The 15,443-nt window shown below is 35.1% G+C and overlaps 1 protein-coding gene across 1 annotated transcript; it reads left to right on the top strand.

Annotated features, from left to right (window-relative positions):
- The first annotated feature begins 14,340 nt into the window (after positions 1-14,340).
- LOC137805664 (protein AGENET DOMAIN (AGD)-CONTAINING P1) lies at positions 14,341-15,064 on the top strand. Its single transcript, XM_068605605.2, has one exon. The coding sequence runs from the start codon at positions 14,452-14,454 to the stop codon at positions 14,878-14,880; it is 429 nt and encodes a 142-aa protein (XP_068461706.1). The 5' UTR covers positions 14,341-14,451; the 3' UTR covers positions 14,881-15,064.
- The last annotated feature ends 379 nt before the right edge of the window (positions 15,065-15,443 follow it).

The following is a 15,443-nucleotide window of genomic DNA, read 5'->3' as shown; positions in this document are numbered from 1 at the left end:
TTTTTCTTTTAACTGTCATGCGATCCAGAATTAGTTATGGTTCTCTTATATTCAGCCCATCTTCAGGAATTGAAGTCGCTGTCATCGCTTCCCCCACATGTCATTTGAGTTGTGAAACATGAAACACATTATGAATTTTAGAATGGAAAGGAAGATGAAGCTGCATGAAATTGACTCACAAAAACTGCATCTCTATCACTTGTAGTAGAGTCAGGAAAACCATGCAGTTTAAACACATTGACAAGAAAAGATTGGGCTACTTCAGTAGTAAGGATGGCTTAAAGACATAAAGTGGGTTGATTTTCTAAGCCTATCCACAACCACATAAATGACATTTTTACCATGTGAAGAAGGCATTCCTTCTATAAAATACATTGTAATATGTTGCCAAATTCTTCCAGGTATAGGTAAAGGTTGCAGTAGTCCTGGAGACACAATTGTATCATATTTACACTATTAAAAAAGTTCACACCGCATAACAAAAGATTTGACATTTTTTGTCATTCCTTTCCAATAAAAGATAGCTTGCAGTTTTTTTAGAGTAGTATCTCTACCTGAATGGCCATCAACAACAGTAGAATGTAACCAAAGAATAATGTCTCTCTTCAAAACTGCATCTTTTCCCACCACCAATCGTCCTTTTCTACGCATAATCCCTTGGTGCCATGTATAATGTCTATAAGTGGATGCCATAAATTGTATATCCCGTATGATTTGTTGTAAGAGAATGTCCTGTGGCCATGACAATGTAATTTTTTCCATCAAGTCAGTGTTAGGAGTAAGGGTAGTGAGAGCCATGTTTTCCATGATATCTTTCTAGATAAAGCATCCGCAGCCACATCTGTATGACCTTGTTCGAATTCAATAGAAAAATCAAACTCCATGAGTTTGACCAACCATTTTTGCTGGAAGGGTGTTGATAAGTGCCTAATTTCAGTAATATTTCATATTAAAATATAGGCACTTATGAGTATTAATTGCTAAAATAAATATAAAATAACCATTAATTTATGAATTTATACATTTTTACATTTTTTATGATCTTTAATTGAATAAGAGCATTTTATTCCCAATTTTGATGTTAATTTCAGGTTTCTAGGGAAGAATGATTTTTTGGACTAAAGAGGAATAATATAAGCTAAAAGAAGAGAGTTGGAAGGCCCGAAACGCACAAAAAGAGCAAAAAAATGTCCTACTCAGTAGCAGAGTATCTCACTCAAGTGAGCAGCGAGAATGCTCCAGTGACGTTTTTGGAAACTGACGCCTTTCTCGCTTAGGCGAGAATGCTTCAGACAAATTGGGATATTTGAGACCAATTAAACCAAGTGAATGTGTGAACCTTAAACGGTTTTGAGAGTTTTTACTAATGAATTAACAGTTGTGGTTGCTTAATTTTTATTTATTGTTACATCATAAAAGAGCATGAAGATGACTGAGGCATTTGTGTTAATTAGGAACCCAAGGCCAAATAGCCAACCTTTATCTTATTAGAATTTCATTTTTTTATATCCCCTTTGGGCCAAGAATTTTTGTTATTATTGCACCCTAACCTTTAATGATATATTTTCCTACCCTTTAGCATGTTTAAGGACGAAGAACGTAGATGTAATACATATAGAAAAGGAAATGGTTGGTTCTGATTATTGAAATCTCAAAAAGTATAAAATATGAAGAATTTATTCCTATTGATTGAAAAACAAAGTTCATGTTGAAAATCATGAATAAGAAAAAAAATATAAAATGATGGAAAATGTTATCTCAAAAGAAAATGGTGATTAGATAACATATATGTTCTCTATAATTGGATTGTAGGTATGTTCTTCTTCTTTAAGATGTGCATTTTTTTATCTGAAAACCCAATATTTTTGGAAGCCCAACCTCATTACAACCATGGAAAAGACCTCAAGATTCATGTTTCTAATATGTTTGTGATAGGAAGATGAAATGAAAAACAACTGTGATTTGTTATGATTCAGTGAAAATAGAGAGAAACACTTGCCTGTGAGCATATGAGAAGTAATTCCTTAATGAATTGTCATTTTATTGTTTTGATTTGATCCTAGATGTTGATTGTATCTATATTTTTCTATATTTTAATTTGAAAGCATCATAAATTTCTAATTTGATTTGTTGTTTAGTGAATTAAGTTGTTTGCTATTTAAATTCAAATATATTCATTTACTTTGTTTGAGGGAAAGCAAGATTCTAAGTTAGGGAGAGTGATAAGTGCCTAATTTTAGTAATATTTCATATTAAAATATAGGCAATTATGAGTACTAATTGTTAAAATAAATATAAAATAACCCTTAATTTATGAATTTATACCTTTTTACATTTTTATGATCTTTAATTGAATAAGAGCATTTTATTCCCAAATTTGGTGTTAATTTCATGTTTCTAGGGAAGAATGGAAATTTGGACTAAAGAGGAATGATATAAGCTAAACGGAGAAAGTTGGAAGGCCTGGAACGCATAAAAAGAGCAAAAAATTCCAACTCAGCACCGTAGTATCTCGCTCAACCAAGTTCATTCTCGCTTGAGCGAGAATGCTCCAGTGACGTTTTCAGAAACTGATGCCTTTCTCGCTCAAGCGAGAATGCATCAGAAAAATTGGGCTAGTTTTATGTTTTATCAAGAAGCCCATCTGTGTGACGTAGGAAGTCGCCAAACCCTAGCAAATTATGTTAAATAGGGGGGTAGAGGTTTAACCCTAGTGTGCCAAATTGAGAGGAAAACATCCTTAAGTGGTTTGTAACTAATTGGGAGAATAGAAGGTGCTAGAATATGAGTCGCTAATTCTACCATTTAGGATTGGGAGTAAATATGGTGCGGCTAGGGTATTGACATTGGTCAATGTCGCACCATCATCCTACATTCTAGAAGGTAGGTTAAGCTTCTTACCCTAAAGGACTCACATAGGCCCAATTTGATAACTACATCTCCTATTTATGCTATATGGACCTACTCTAGCTTATTATACTATTTGGACCCCTCAAGTGAACCCAAATTATTTACAACATATTATATCTTTGAAGAAGACTAGAAGGAAGAATAGTTGGTACTCTGGTTTATGCCCATCTTCTCTGGTTGGGTCCATAAGATTCTTGGTGGGGTCTTGAATTGTTTGCTGAGATGACTACTCCCCATGTGCTTTGTCCTTTGCCTCCTTGGTCATCTTCATAGCTACTTGGTTTGTATCATCACCTTAGAGAGGGAAGAACAGCATGTTACTGACCTAGAGGACCTACTCGCCACAATAGTAAGGTACAATCTGAAGCTAAATCCTGATAAATGTGTGTTTGGAGTTGAAGTAGAAAATTTCTCGGTTTCTTGTTAATTGAGAGAGGTATAGAGACGAACCTGGATAAATGTACGACGATCATAGAAATGAGATGTCTGGCTAATATGAAGGAAGTGCAACAGTTAATCGAGCGCATGGTCGTCCTGTCTTGTTTCTTATCAGCCAGTGAAGATAAAGGGTATCCTTATTTCCAATGCCTTAAGAAGAATAATCGTTTCGCATGGACTAATGAATGTGAAAAGGCTTTTTTCAAACTAAAGGAATACCTAGTTAGTCTTCCAGTTCTAGGTAAACCGACTCTGGGAATTCCTATTCGTCTATATTTTTCAATAACAGATCGAGCTACCAGCTCGGTTATTTTGCAAGAGCATAAGAAGTACTAAAATCCAGGTTCTACAAGGAATAGAGGTTTGGTATCAAGCTATCGAAAAAGATGATCTAGCTGTGGTGTTCACAACTCAGTGACTTCGTCATTACTTTCAAAGCTTCACTATGATTATAATGACCGACCTGCCCATCCGTAAGGTTCTGCAAAAGCCTAACATTGCAGGTTGGATGGTTCGTTGGACGGTTAAATTGTCTGAGTTTGACATACAGTACGAACCACGAGGGCCAATTAAAGGCCAGGTATATGCAGGTTTCATGGTAGAGCTTTCATCCAAGGACTTTCAGTTTGACCCTAATGATTTTCGTTGGGTCCTTCCGGTGGATGGGTCTGCCAACCTACAAGGGAAGGGAGCAGAGCTAGAGTCATTTTAGAAGGACCAAATGGGATTTTAATCGAGCAGACTACTAAATTAGCATTTAAGGCGAGGAACAACCAAGTTGAGTACGAGGCCTTGATAGCAGAAATGTTGTTGGCAAAGGAGTTGGGAGTTCAACGCTTGTTGGCGAAAAGTGACTCACTGCTCGTAATAGAGCAAGTCACAGGCGAGTATCAGGCAAATGACCCACAACTAGCCTCATACCTCAGGTATGTCAAGATCCTAATAGCAGCTTTCTCTGCATTTGACCTTGTTCATGTCCCAGAGAACAAAATTCTCGAGCGAACCTGTTGTCTAAGTTGGCTAGCTCGGGAAAAGGAGGTCGATAGAGGTCGATAATCCAAGAGACCTTGAAATCGCCTAGGACAACCACAGAGGAGCTATCTAAAGTTGACCACTTGGAGTTCTTGCAGATCAACCCAAAACAAGGGAGAAGACATCGATCGATGATCCAAGAAACGTTCAAAGTCCCAAGAATAACCATTCATGAACTTCCCGAAGATGAACATTCTGAGTTTATGCACATTAGAACTGAACATACTTGGCTAACACCTTACAAATGGTATCTCGCTGATGGATTACTTCCCTCCGAGCCCGCAAAGGCCAAAATTATCAAGAGGGACGCAGGTCGTTATATCCTGAAAAATGGGAACCTATTTAGTTATGGTTATACTCATCCACTCCTAACCTGTGTAACTGGAGACCAATGTACCCGAATAATGTCTGAGCTTCACGAGGGTGTTTCTAGCAGCCACATCGGTGGACGAGCCCTCTCGTTGAAAATCATTTGAGTAAGGTACTATTGGCCGACGATGAAGGAAGATTGCGGGAAATATGTCCAGCAATGCGAACAATGTCAGGAGCACGCTGATTGGTGCCATGCACCAGCCGAGGAGTTGTAATCAATTTACAGCCCATGGCCTTTCCATACGTGAAAGATAGACATTTTGGGCCCTTTCTCTTTGGCCATACACCAGATGAAATACCACATCGTCGCCATTGAGTACTTTACTAAGTGGATTAAAGTTGAACAGGTTGAACATATAACTACTCACAAAGTCCAGCATTTCGTATGGAAGAACATTGTATGCCGCTTTGGAATTTCGAGGCCCTTAGTATCCAACAATGGAACCCAATTTGCAAGCCAACAATTGGGAAAGTTGTGCATAGAGCTTGGGATAAAGCAAATCTTTGCCTCGGTAGAACACCCATAAGCAAATGGGAAGGCCGAGTCGGCCAACAGGGTCCTGCTGAGAGGACTGAAGAGAAAACTGGAAAAGGCGAAAACAAATTGGTCAGAATAAATTCCAAGAATTTTGTGGTCTTATCACACCACCCCACAATCAACAACGAAGAAAACGTCATTCAGTTTAGTATATGGGTTGGATGCCATGATACTAGTGGAAGTGCAAGAAAATTCTCCTAGATTCCAAAGATTTGTCGTTGAAGAAACCAATGAAGGAAGAATGAACTTAGATTTGCCGGAAGAGGCACGTGATCACGCCCGTATAAACTCGGAAGCCTTAAAGAGAAAGGTGGAAGTGAGGCACAAGACCAAACAAAACCTCGGCAGTTCAAGGTTGCCGACTTGGTCATGAGGAAGGCCCACCCCTATCAGATCGAGAACAAGTTGTCTCCGAAGTGGACTGGTCCATTATGTGTGGTCGAGGTACTCGGAAGCGGCGCATATAAATTGGAAACCCTAGATGGAGGAGTCATCCCACGAATGTGGAATGTGGCAAATCTCAAGTTTTATTTCAGTTAAGAAGCCTAGATTTTCATTTCTTTCCTTTGAACACTATGTTTTTGTTTGAGGTGACACATTTTTCCCTCGAAAGGGGTTTTTTTAAATGATGTCACCCAATAATAATTTGTTCTTTGGAGAGATGTGTGAAATAAGTTAAATTGAATTGATTTAAACGGGTGATGTTGTCCAAGATGACGCATTGTAAGACAACCTGACTTGGGACAAATGCCGAGTATAGACGCCGTGTGAGATAAGTTAACTCGAAACATTGTGTAGCAACCCGAGGTGGCACATGGTAAGATGACCTAACTCGGAACGAATGAAGTCATTCGAGTATAGGCGCCATGTGAGATGAATTAGTTTGAACAGATTAATTATCTGATTTGGCACATGGTAAGACGACCTAACTCAAAACGAATGAAGTCACCCGGGTACAGATGCCCTGTGAGATGAATTAGTTTAAACAAATGAATTACCCGAAATAGCGCATGACAAGACGACCAAGCTCGGAGTCGATACAACTATCCGAGTAGGCGCCTTACAAGGTGAGATAACCTGGAGTAGATGTAGTACTCACACTGTAAGACAACCCAACTCGTGGGAAAATGTAGTCGAAGATCATCATCCGACCAAGCCCGACCTTAAAATATTCCAGAAAATTCATGACGGTGTACCCTTTGCTTGGCTCATGAAATGGAAGGTTGCTTTGTCAACAAGAAGGATGTAAATCATAAAAAAGGTTAGTCTCTTCGTTGAGAGAAAGTTTTGTTGCTTTCTGCATTTAGTTTCATCGAAGTTAACAATACCCTATTATGTTCAGGGTGTGAGGTCAGCTCGATTGACAAAACATTTTTTCTTTTCCCATGTTCAAACGCTACAATCCCATATAGGCTAATCACGTAGTACCATGATAGTCACGCTATGTTTAAACGTGAAATCATCTTGTATGGCAAAGCGTTTGGACACACATTCATGCACTATACATAAAACCTTTAGTTCCAAAATAAATAACATGTTTATAATTTCTACGTTTCAAAATACTAAATGAACATTGGTGAAGAATTTCAGTGTCCAGCAAGTTCGAAGAACAAAGATAAGAAGTAGATACATTCCATAATAGTTTGAATTAAGAGTCCCCACTAACTTTTCATCAACCACGGTTTTTCCCGAGTCTAGATCTGAGAAGTCTATGGTGGGGTGGACAACAGTTGCCTGCTCCAAAGCAATTTTGAATCCAACGAGGTAGGATTGGGTGGCATCCTCTTTAAAAGAGTCGGTGATCTTGGAAAAATCTTCTTCTTTGTGAGTCGTCTCTTTCTTCAGGTCTTCAATCTCGTTTGAGAGTTTTCTCTTCTCTTCGGCCAAGCTTAGTCCCTCTTGGGTCTTGTCGGCCAAAGCCACACCCAAACTATTAGCTTCATTCTTGAGACGTTCAACTTCTTGCCGAAATCCACCCAAACGGTTAACTTCAGCTCAGAGGCATTCCACTTCTTGATGAAGTTTAATATCTCCTTAATCCTTTGGTCATCTCTTCTTTTCCGATCTTTCACCTTGACGTTGACTAGGCAAGTCAAAGAAAATGCTTGATCGAGGAGTTTCTCGACATCATGACGAAGGCGATCTTCGTCATGCTCCATCAGTCTAACCTTATCTTCACCAAGCAAGAACATTGACTCACCAAGCGCTAGAATGTTGAAGTCAGGGTCCCATAAGCTCTTCTTCTGCGAGCTTTCAGCCTCGCACTCTTGGATGGTTATAACCTCATGATTAGGGGCTCGACCATCCGAGTGTAAATGGTCGGTACGAGAAGCTACCTCTAGTCTCTTTCTTTTGAAGACAAGACCTGAGGTGGTCTGCTTGTCCTGATCAGATTGGACCCGAGCAGCACCAACTGAAGCTTTCCTCTTTTGCAATAAAAAATCCTTGTTCATGCTCGCAGATGCCCTCATTTTTCTGGTACGCTTGGCCAACTCGACCTTCCTGATGTTAGAAAGCATGTTATCTGGAAAAATAAACAAATACTTAGAGATCTTAGAGTAAGTTTTCTTTTCAAGGGCGAGAAGGGAGATATACCGATATAGGCTTTGAGAGCACTGCAGAGATATTTCTTTTTCAAAAGTGTTGGCGTGTCGAAGACGATCTTGAGATCTTCCAACAATTCACAGATGCCTTAGTCCCTTGGGGACAGGTCTTCCAAGCGTCGAGCACTGTAGAACCAAGGATTGGGTGTCCAGTACAAAGGGAAGCCGTCTAGTAGGGACAGATCTCCTGCCGAGGCACATACTTTGATGAAACGATTTTTAAAGTTTTTATAAGATGATTGGAAGAGGGTAAGCAGACCTCTCCTAGAGGCATCATTCAAAGAAACCCACAACTGGTGACTAGAATATTTGAGTTCGATGAAATAAAGGAAGACTTCTACAGTCAGTGAAATGTCGAGTTGGGAACACAAAATTATGAAACCTCATATGAACGCCCAACTATTGGGATGTAGTTGGGCATGTGCCACGTTGATCTCAGTTAATAGCTCTTTTTTTATGATTGACAAGGGAAGGCGAAGTAGGACCTTAGGGAAAAATGTGCCGTTGAAAAAGAAAAATAGTCCGTCAAGATCCGATGACTTATCATTACATATGGGCTCTCCTTCCCTACACTCTACTACTTTCACTAAACTTTCATGTTTTTTTCTTAGACAACTTCCTGATTCCCTAAGCTCTCTAATTTTAAAAGGGTGGTATAAACAGAGGTCTCTTTAAGAAGTTCCTGTGTTGCCCAGGGATAAGTAGAACTATAATCCATCTTCGAAGACAACTAAAGCATAAACAGAGATAGAATACGAACACAGTTCAGGACAAGGCACACACAGAATGAATCAAATCTATGTAATACTAAGATGCATTTCTTAAGGTAAAGTCAATAAAATAAATGATAATCACCCAGTGAAATTAAGTGGATAAAACATACCTGGTTTTCCGGTGAGAGACGACGGTGTGAGTTGGCACGAAGAAGGAAAGAGAAGTTTTTTGAACGGAAGAAAGCTCGAGCAAGTGATGAGTTTGGAGAGAAAGAGAAATATATATTCGAAAAAGGGAAGGTGAAATGGTAGGATTTTCCCACCTTCGACGCGAGTGCCACGTGTACGCTCCATATTTAGTAAGGTAAAATGTTTTGTCATGAGACGTTTCGATAATCGCACCCCAGCTACCCCTGAGAGAAATTTCATTTCAACCGTCGGTGCAAAAGAGCCTCTTCACCTCGTAAAGCTCTGCTTGAGCCTGAAAGGTTGTGTATTGGTCGGACGTGCTCGGGTCATCGACCCAAGCACTTAAGTGTAATAGGTCGGTTAGATAGGCCCATTTGGGAGATTCCTAGCTCGACCTATGCTGAATAACGTGCCCAATGATGTGTCATGAGGTCGGTCCAGGTCTTCAACAGTCCATACTAAAAGGGTAATTAAAAACAAAACGACATGGTGAATAACTGAAGTAGTTACGCATATATATATTTCAATGTAAATAAAAGTTGTTAGGAATAATGTTGCATTGTACTAAAAAAGTAAAGGTATACATTAACGGAATATCCTTGTTGATGAAATTGTTGAAGGAATGTCTATAAAAGGGTTTAAGACCCTGAGTAAAGGTAAGTTTTTCTGAGAACTCTAGACTGATATAAATTTTATAGTTTGAATGCTCTCACTGACTTATAGTCGAAGTGTGATCAACCGGTAGAGTCCCCATTCGTCACAAAGCGCTAGCATGTCGGTTTAATAATACCCAACAAAGTTGCTTCAACTCAGAGTCCACTTTCAAGTCCGACCAAAGTCAGCAAGCGAGAACAATTATATACAAAATAATATTAATTATTTAAATATATAAAATAAATTTTATTTTAGAATAATTTCTATAAAAAATTATTTTAAGAACGTGATCCTTAATTAGTTAAATAAGAAACATATTAAAAAAATTTAAAAACGCTACAAAAGTCCTTGTAAATAACACTACAAGAAAACAAGGATTTAGCGTGGGTAAAAAACGGACGTAAAACGCCAAAAACGGACGCATATGCGTTGGATTTGCGTTGGCCACAGCTCCGACGAAAAAACCTTGGAAGCAAATGACAACTAGCGTGTGGCAGCGAGTTGGACGCACGTTGTGTGGGTCAAGCCCATGCAAATCGAATAATCTGAGTGGACGCACAAGCGACGCATATGCGGCGGCTTATGCGTGGGCCAAACCCACGCAGAATCGCTATGCGTCGGGTTTCGCCGACGAAAATGGAAAAAAAAAGAAAAAGAAAAGATATATATATATATATATATATATATCAGAATTTGCATGGGCCTAGCCCATGCAAAAGTCGACGCATGTTAAAAAAAAACTGGTGTGGGCCTTGGCCGACGCATAAAGAGAAGGAAAAAAAAAGCAATTTATTTTGTTTTCTAACTTGTTTACTTGTAAAAAATAAATACCAACCAAATCACATTCAGACTATCATTCACAATACATCCACAAACACATCCAAAGTACAAAAATAATACAAATAGTTAAACAAATTCTTTGATCCATTCAAATATTCAAAATGATATGAATACTTAAAAAAATATTACAATTAAAATTGTACTTTATTAATCCAAAATCTAATAATCAACTATATTCCATGATTCTAAGTTAATTTTATATACTATCACGAAATGACTCATATTTCTCAAATTGCTTATGATACTCTCTTTCGGTCTTTAAAATGAATTTCTTAGTTCAGTCTCTTACCTTGACAATGGACTAGGGTTATTAACTTATAATCCAAAATGTAATCATGAACTCTATTCCATGATTTTAAGTTCATTCTATATCACACCTAGTCGAAATTTACTTATTTATGTTACATTTATTAAGAACTAAGTCTACTAAAATTACTATGTCAAAGACCTATTATTTAGTACATTGGAAAGCTGTATTAACACACTTATAAGGAATATTGCATGTGTCATCTCGTCACTTAAAACTTACTATATTATTATGTGCTTCAGTTGGAAAACATCAATTTCTTTTCGAGATCATACTCAGTAACTATAACAATGACATTTATAAAGCATGTAGTCAATTTTGGAACACTTTGGATATTTTAGCAATCTAACAATTAAGAATAAGTTACTTACTCACGTATTTAGTCTTAACATGTTTGTATCATATACATTTTCGCTAATTCTTTAAGATGATCTTATGTTTCATTTATGAGAAGTAACATCTTTAAAATTACAATGGATATCAAAATAGAATTCCTAGTTCATTTATCCATTGCATACATATAACATTTACATTTATTTAAGTTAGTAATCAAAAGTTTTATCTACCTTTTTTTTTCTTAAGCCAAATAAAACATTTTTACATAAAATTGATTCTCTATTTTTAAATACATATTACATATTACATTTTGCATTAATTAATTACTTCATCTTGAATTTATATTCTTAAATTTATGTATATTTTATATAATATTTACAAAATTTAAATAAGCATTTTTTTACTATTTTTTAATCAATTATTATTTTTCTACATGTTTTCAAATCTTTATAACCTTTTTAAGATAACTTCTTTTAAATAATTTCAAAATTAAACACTTCATCAATTTAATAAATTTAATTTAACTAATTTATATCATTATTTCAAAAATAAAATATTTATGACAATATATAAATCAAATAAATTTAAAATAAATAATCTTTAAAATAATAAATTATTTTATATAACATTTAAATAATTTAAATATGTCTTTTCTTTTATTCAATTAATTTTAAATCAAACACTTAATTAATTTAATAAATTTAATTTAACTAACTTATATTAAAAATTTAAAAATTAAATAATTTATTATAATATTAAAGAAATAATTTTAAAATAAATACAATAAAGAATTAAATATTAAAATATTTCTTATACTGTTATACATTAAATAAATTTAAATAAATAAATTTTAAAAACCTAAAATATAAACATGCGTGGGCCGTGATCGACGCAAGCCGACGCATACATTACAGTGTGCGTGGGCCGTAGCCGAAGTAAAATGGATTTTTTAAAAAAATAAAAGTAAATCATTAGGTACGTGGATTTTCCGTCTGTTTGGCTGACGATATTTGTGTCCACAGTTGGCCCACACAAATATTTGACAGCTAAATCCTCGTTTTCTTGAGGTGAAATACACCGCAATAAAAATTAATTGTATACCAATCACCATTAATGTTATTACAAAAACTGGTATTCTTTAATGTCCCAAATATCCATTGTTTGTATTGAATTATGTTTATCACCTCCAAAGTAATTTAAGAAAAATACCTCTTTTATATTAAAAAATTATTTACTCCTTAAAAATCCTAAATTTTTCTGCAAGAGTCAATCAAAATATAAAAAAAATACTAATGAAACAAACAGGTTAAAAATAAATAAAAAACAAATTAAATTAAATAGATTTATGTTGGCGTAAATTTATGCTATCGAATCCTCAGTGATGAAATAATATAAAATAAATATTGATAATAATTTATGCACTAAGGTTTTGAGAATTAAATCTTATATATCTCAGTCTTTAGATTCATATGAATACTTTTTAATTTAAGGTATTTTTTCTCTCCATATATATATATATATATATAAGTACTTTATCCATAAAACGCATGGATTTATTAAAATTAAAAAAAATCAATTATAATATTAAGAAAAGAAATTAAAATACAATTTTGAAATACACTATCATTCCTGCAATTAATAAGATATTTATGTAATTAATAATAAATGAAAGTTGAAATTAGATGTAAAAATAATAATTTGAATTAATAGGTATGAAATTTTCTACACCTAAATAACATATAAAAATATTTTTGTTTCTGTAACTGTCAAATTTTATTTAAGTGTTGACTACCTGAAATATAAAGTCAATATATTTGAAATAAGTCACTACATAGCATTTAAACAAGAAAGTTGTAAAAGCAAATTGACAAACAAAAGCACATACATTTGTAGAATGTAAATATCAAAATATACATGTATCACTTTTGAATACATGAAATTATTGAAAAAATAAATTTGAAACAAAAAATATAAGATCAATCAATAAAGAAGTCGTAAAATATATCCAAAAAATGTGTTCTAAAATAACAAACTCAGAGGAAGTATAACATATAACACATAGAAAAGGAAATTTCTACCTATTAATTTCAACACTGAAAATTGATCAGATTCATTCACATAACTTGCAACTGGCAAAACATAATAAAACCAACAAACAATACCAAGTAAAATAGATTGAACCAACAAACAATACCAAGTAAAATAGATAGATGTTTTTCTTTAGTTGTCATAACTTGAAATACTTATTTTGTCCTTTTTTTATATTATTGATTTACTTTTAATTATTTTTAAAAATAAAGAAAATAATAAAACATAAATACTCTTCCACTTAAAATAATTACAGACTCCTTATTATAATATAATTACGATTGGTCCTTTATTAATGAAAATTTAAAATTTATATAATTTTTAACATTATTTTATTCAAAATGATAGAGTGTACATTAAATATAAAATATAATAGTACATAACTCTTCATTTAAATAAATATACGAAATTAAAATTAATATAAATATGAAATTTTAACTTATTAAAATAAAATAGTATAATAAGAAAGTGCAAAACACTGAATCACAATGCCGCTATATTTTCGCTGGCGAGTGTTATCAGTTTCAACGTTAAAAACGTTGTATATAATTATCATTAAAAAAATACTTACACTATTTTATCCTTAACCTCTCACCTCTCACCCCTCAGTCAAGATATAAGAAAAATAGATTCTCCATAATTAAGGAGGTTCAAAATCTTCATTTCAAATCATGTCACAACAATCTTATTGGTAAAAGCATGTCTTATTAACAAATAGTGCAAAAACAAAAAATTGAACAGCAATTAAAACATTAATAATGTTATCTTATGAAATTATAAAGGGTGTTGACAGTAAAGTGAACGCATCCACTTTCCACACCGAAAAGGCATTTGATATTTTGGTCATTCGACTTGTCAACAATTATGTTAGATTCACTTCAAATTTTAGTAAAATAAATTCATAATAAATAATTATATTGAAATGATTGATCATTATCTAAATAAGATTTAAGGAAATATTAGATTTTTTTATCGAAAGAAATCATAGAAAATTTGTAAATAGACACAATGATTGTAACAACTATGACCAAAATATAATCTCTAACTTAAAGTGTCTTTAGAATACCACCCCTTTGCCTATCTAAAAGACGGAAAGAACCGAAGAGCGAAGAAAATGTCTAAAAAAACTTGACAGAGAATATCTATTTGAGTTTCATAATAAATGTTTCCTTACTAATTCGACAAATCAAGAGATGAAAATCAAGATAAGAAAATCAAGAGAATAAAATCAAAAGAAAATCAAGAGAAGAAAATCTGTTGAACTTTACTCCCACAATTCGACAAATCAAGAGAAGAAAACACACACATCCATAATAAGAAGAACTATATAAGAAGAGGGATTAGTAGAATCCAACAGAAACAAATAACACTTTCTCTGCTCTCACGACACTGTTCAACCAAGAGAACTTTGAAGAACCATTTTCTTCTTCAATGCGACCACCGCGGAAGACGGTGAATTTCCGCCACGGCGACAAGGTGGAGGTGTGCATCAACGAGGAGGGCTTCCTCGGCTCCTACTACCTCGCCACGGTTGTGTCGCGCCTCGACAACGGCCTCTACATCGTCCGCTACGACACGCTGCTCGAGGACGACGAGTCTCAGCCCCTGACCGAGACCCTCTTCCCCAAAGAGCTCCGCCCCAAGCCTCCGCGCCTAACCGCTACCTCCTCCTTCGCCCTCTACCAACGCGTCGACGCCTTCGACAACGACGGGTGGTGGGTTGGCGAGATCTCCGGCAAGGTCGACAACCGCCATTACTATGTTTATTTCTCCACCACTCACGAGGAGATCGTGTACCCCGCCTCCGCAATTAGGGTTCACCAGGAGTGGCTCAACGGCCAATGGATTCGCTCCAATTGATCAATTCACGTTTCAGTTGATGAATTGCCGTAACTAATGGTAGATAGGTATCGTGTTGTTCGTTTTAATTTCAACTTGTAACAGAATGGAACATGTTCACTGTGCCTTTTGTTGTTCATACTTGTAATTCCACTTCCTTACATCGTATGTCATGTCGTATAAAATCTTTTGCTTCAACTCCAAACTCAGTTCAGTTCTTGTCTTTTCTTGTTTTCATTTTTCTTAATCCTGGGTCTTTGATAGCGTTTTTTATAGGTTGTGTTAGATTTTATTGGTCGGAACCTGGAGATCCCAGGGCTGATTTTGGTGGTTTGTTGGAAATAAATTTTCTAGAGAAAGACAATCAGTTAAATTGTTAGTTGTATGCAGTTATGCACAGTGTTCTCACCTTTTGGTGTTGATTAGAAAGGAATAGGAAATGATGGTTCATTTGTAGTTTGGTTACCCTCTTTTCTTTTCTTTTTTTCTTTTTTTTCTTTTTTTTCTCTTGATGAGTATATACTGGATGTTTGGTAAGTGTCACATGAAGGAAAATGATGACAAGGATTTCACTGTCAACGAAA

This window comes from Phaseolus vulgaris, chromosome 11 (genome assembly GCF_051622355.1).
Source record: "Phaseolus vulgaris cultivar YP4 chromosome 11, ASM5162235v1, whole genome shotgun sequence".
Taxonomy (NCBI): domain Eukaryota; kingdom Viridiplantae; phylum Streptophyta; class Magnoliopsida; order Fabales; family Fabaceae; genus Phaseolus; species Phaseolus vulgaris.
The sequence above is the reverse complement of the archived record's forward strand: the minus strand, read 5'-3'. Positions and strand labels throughout refer to the sequence as shown.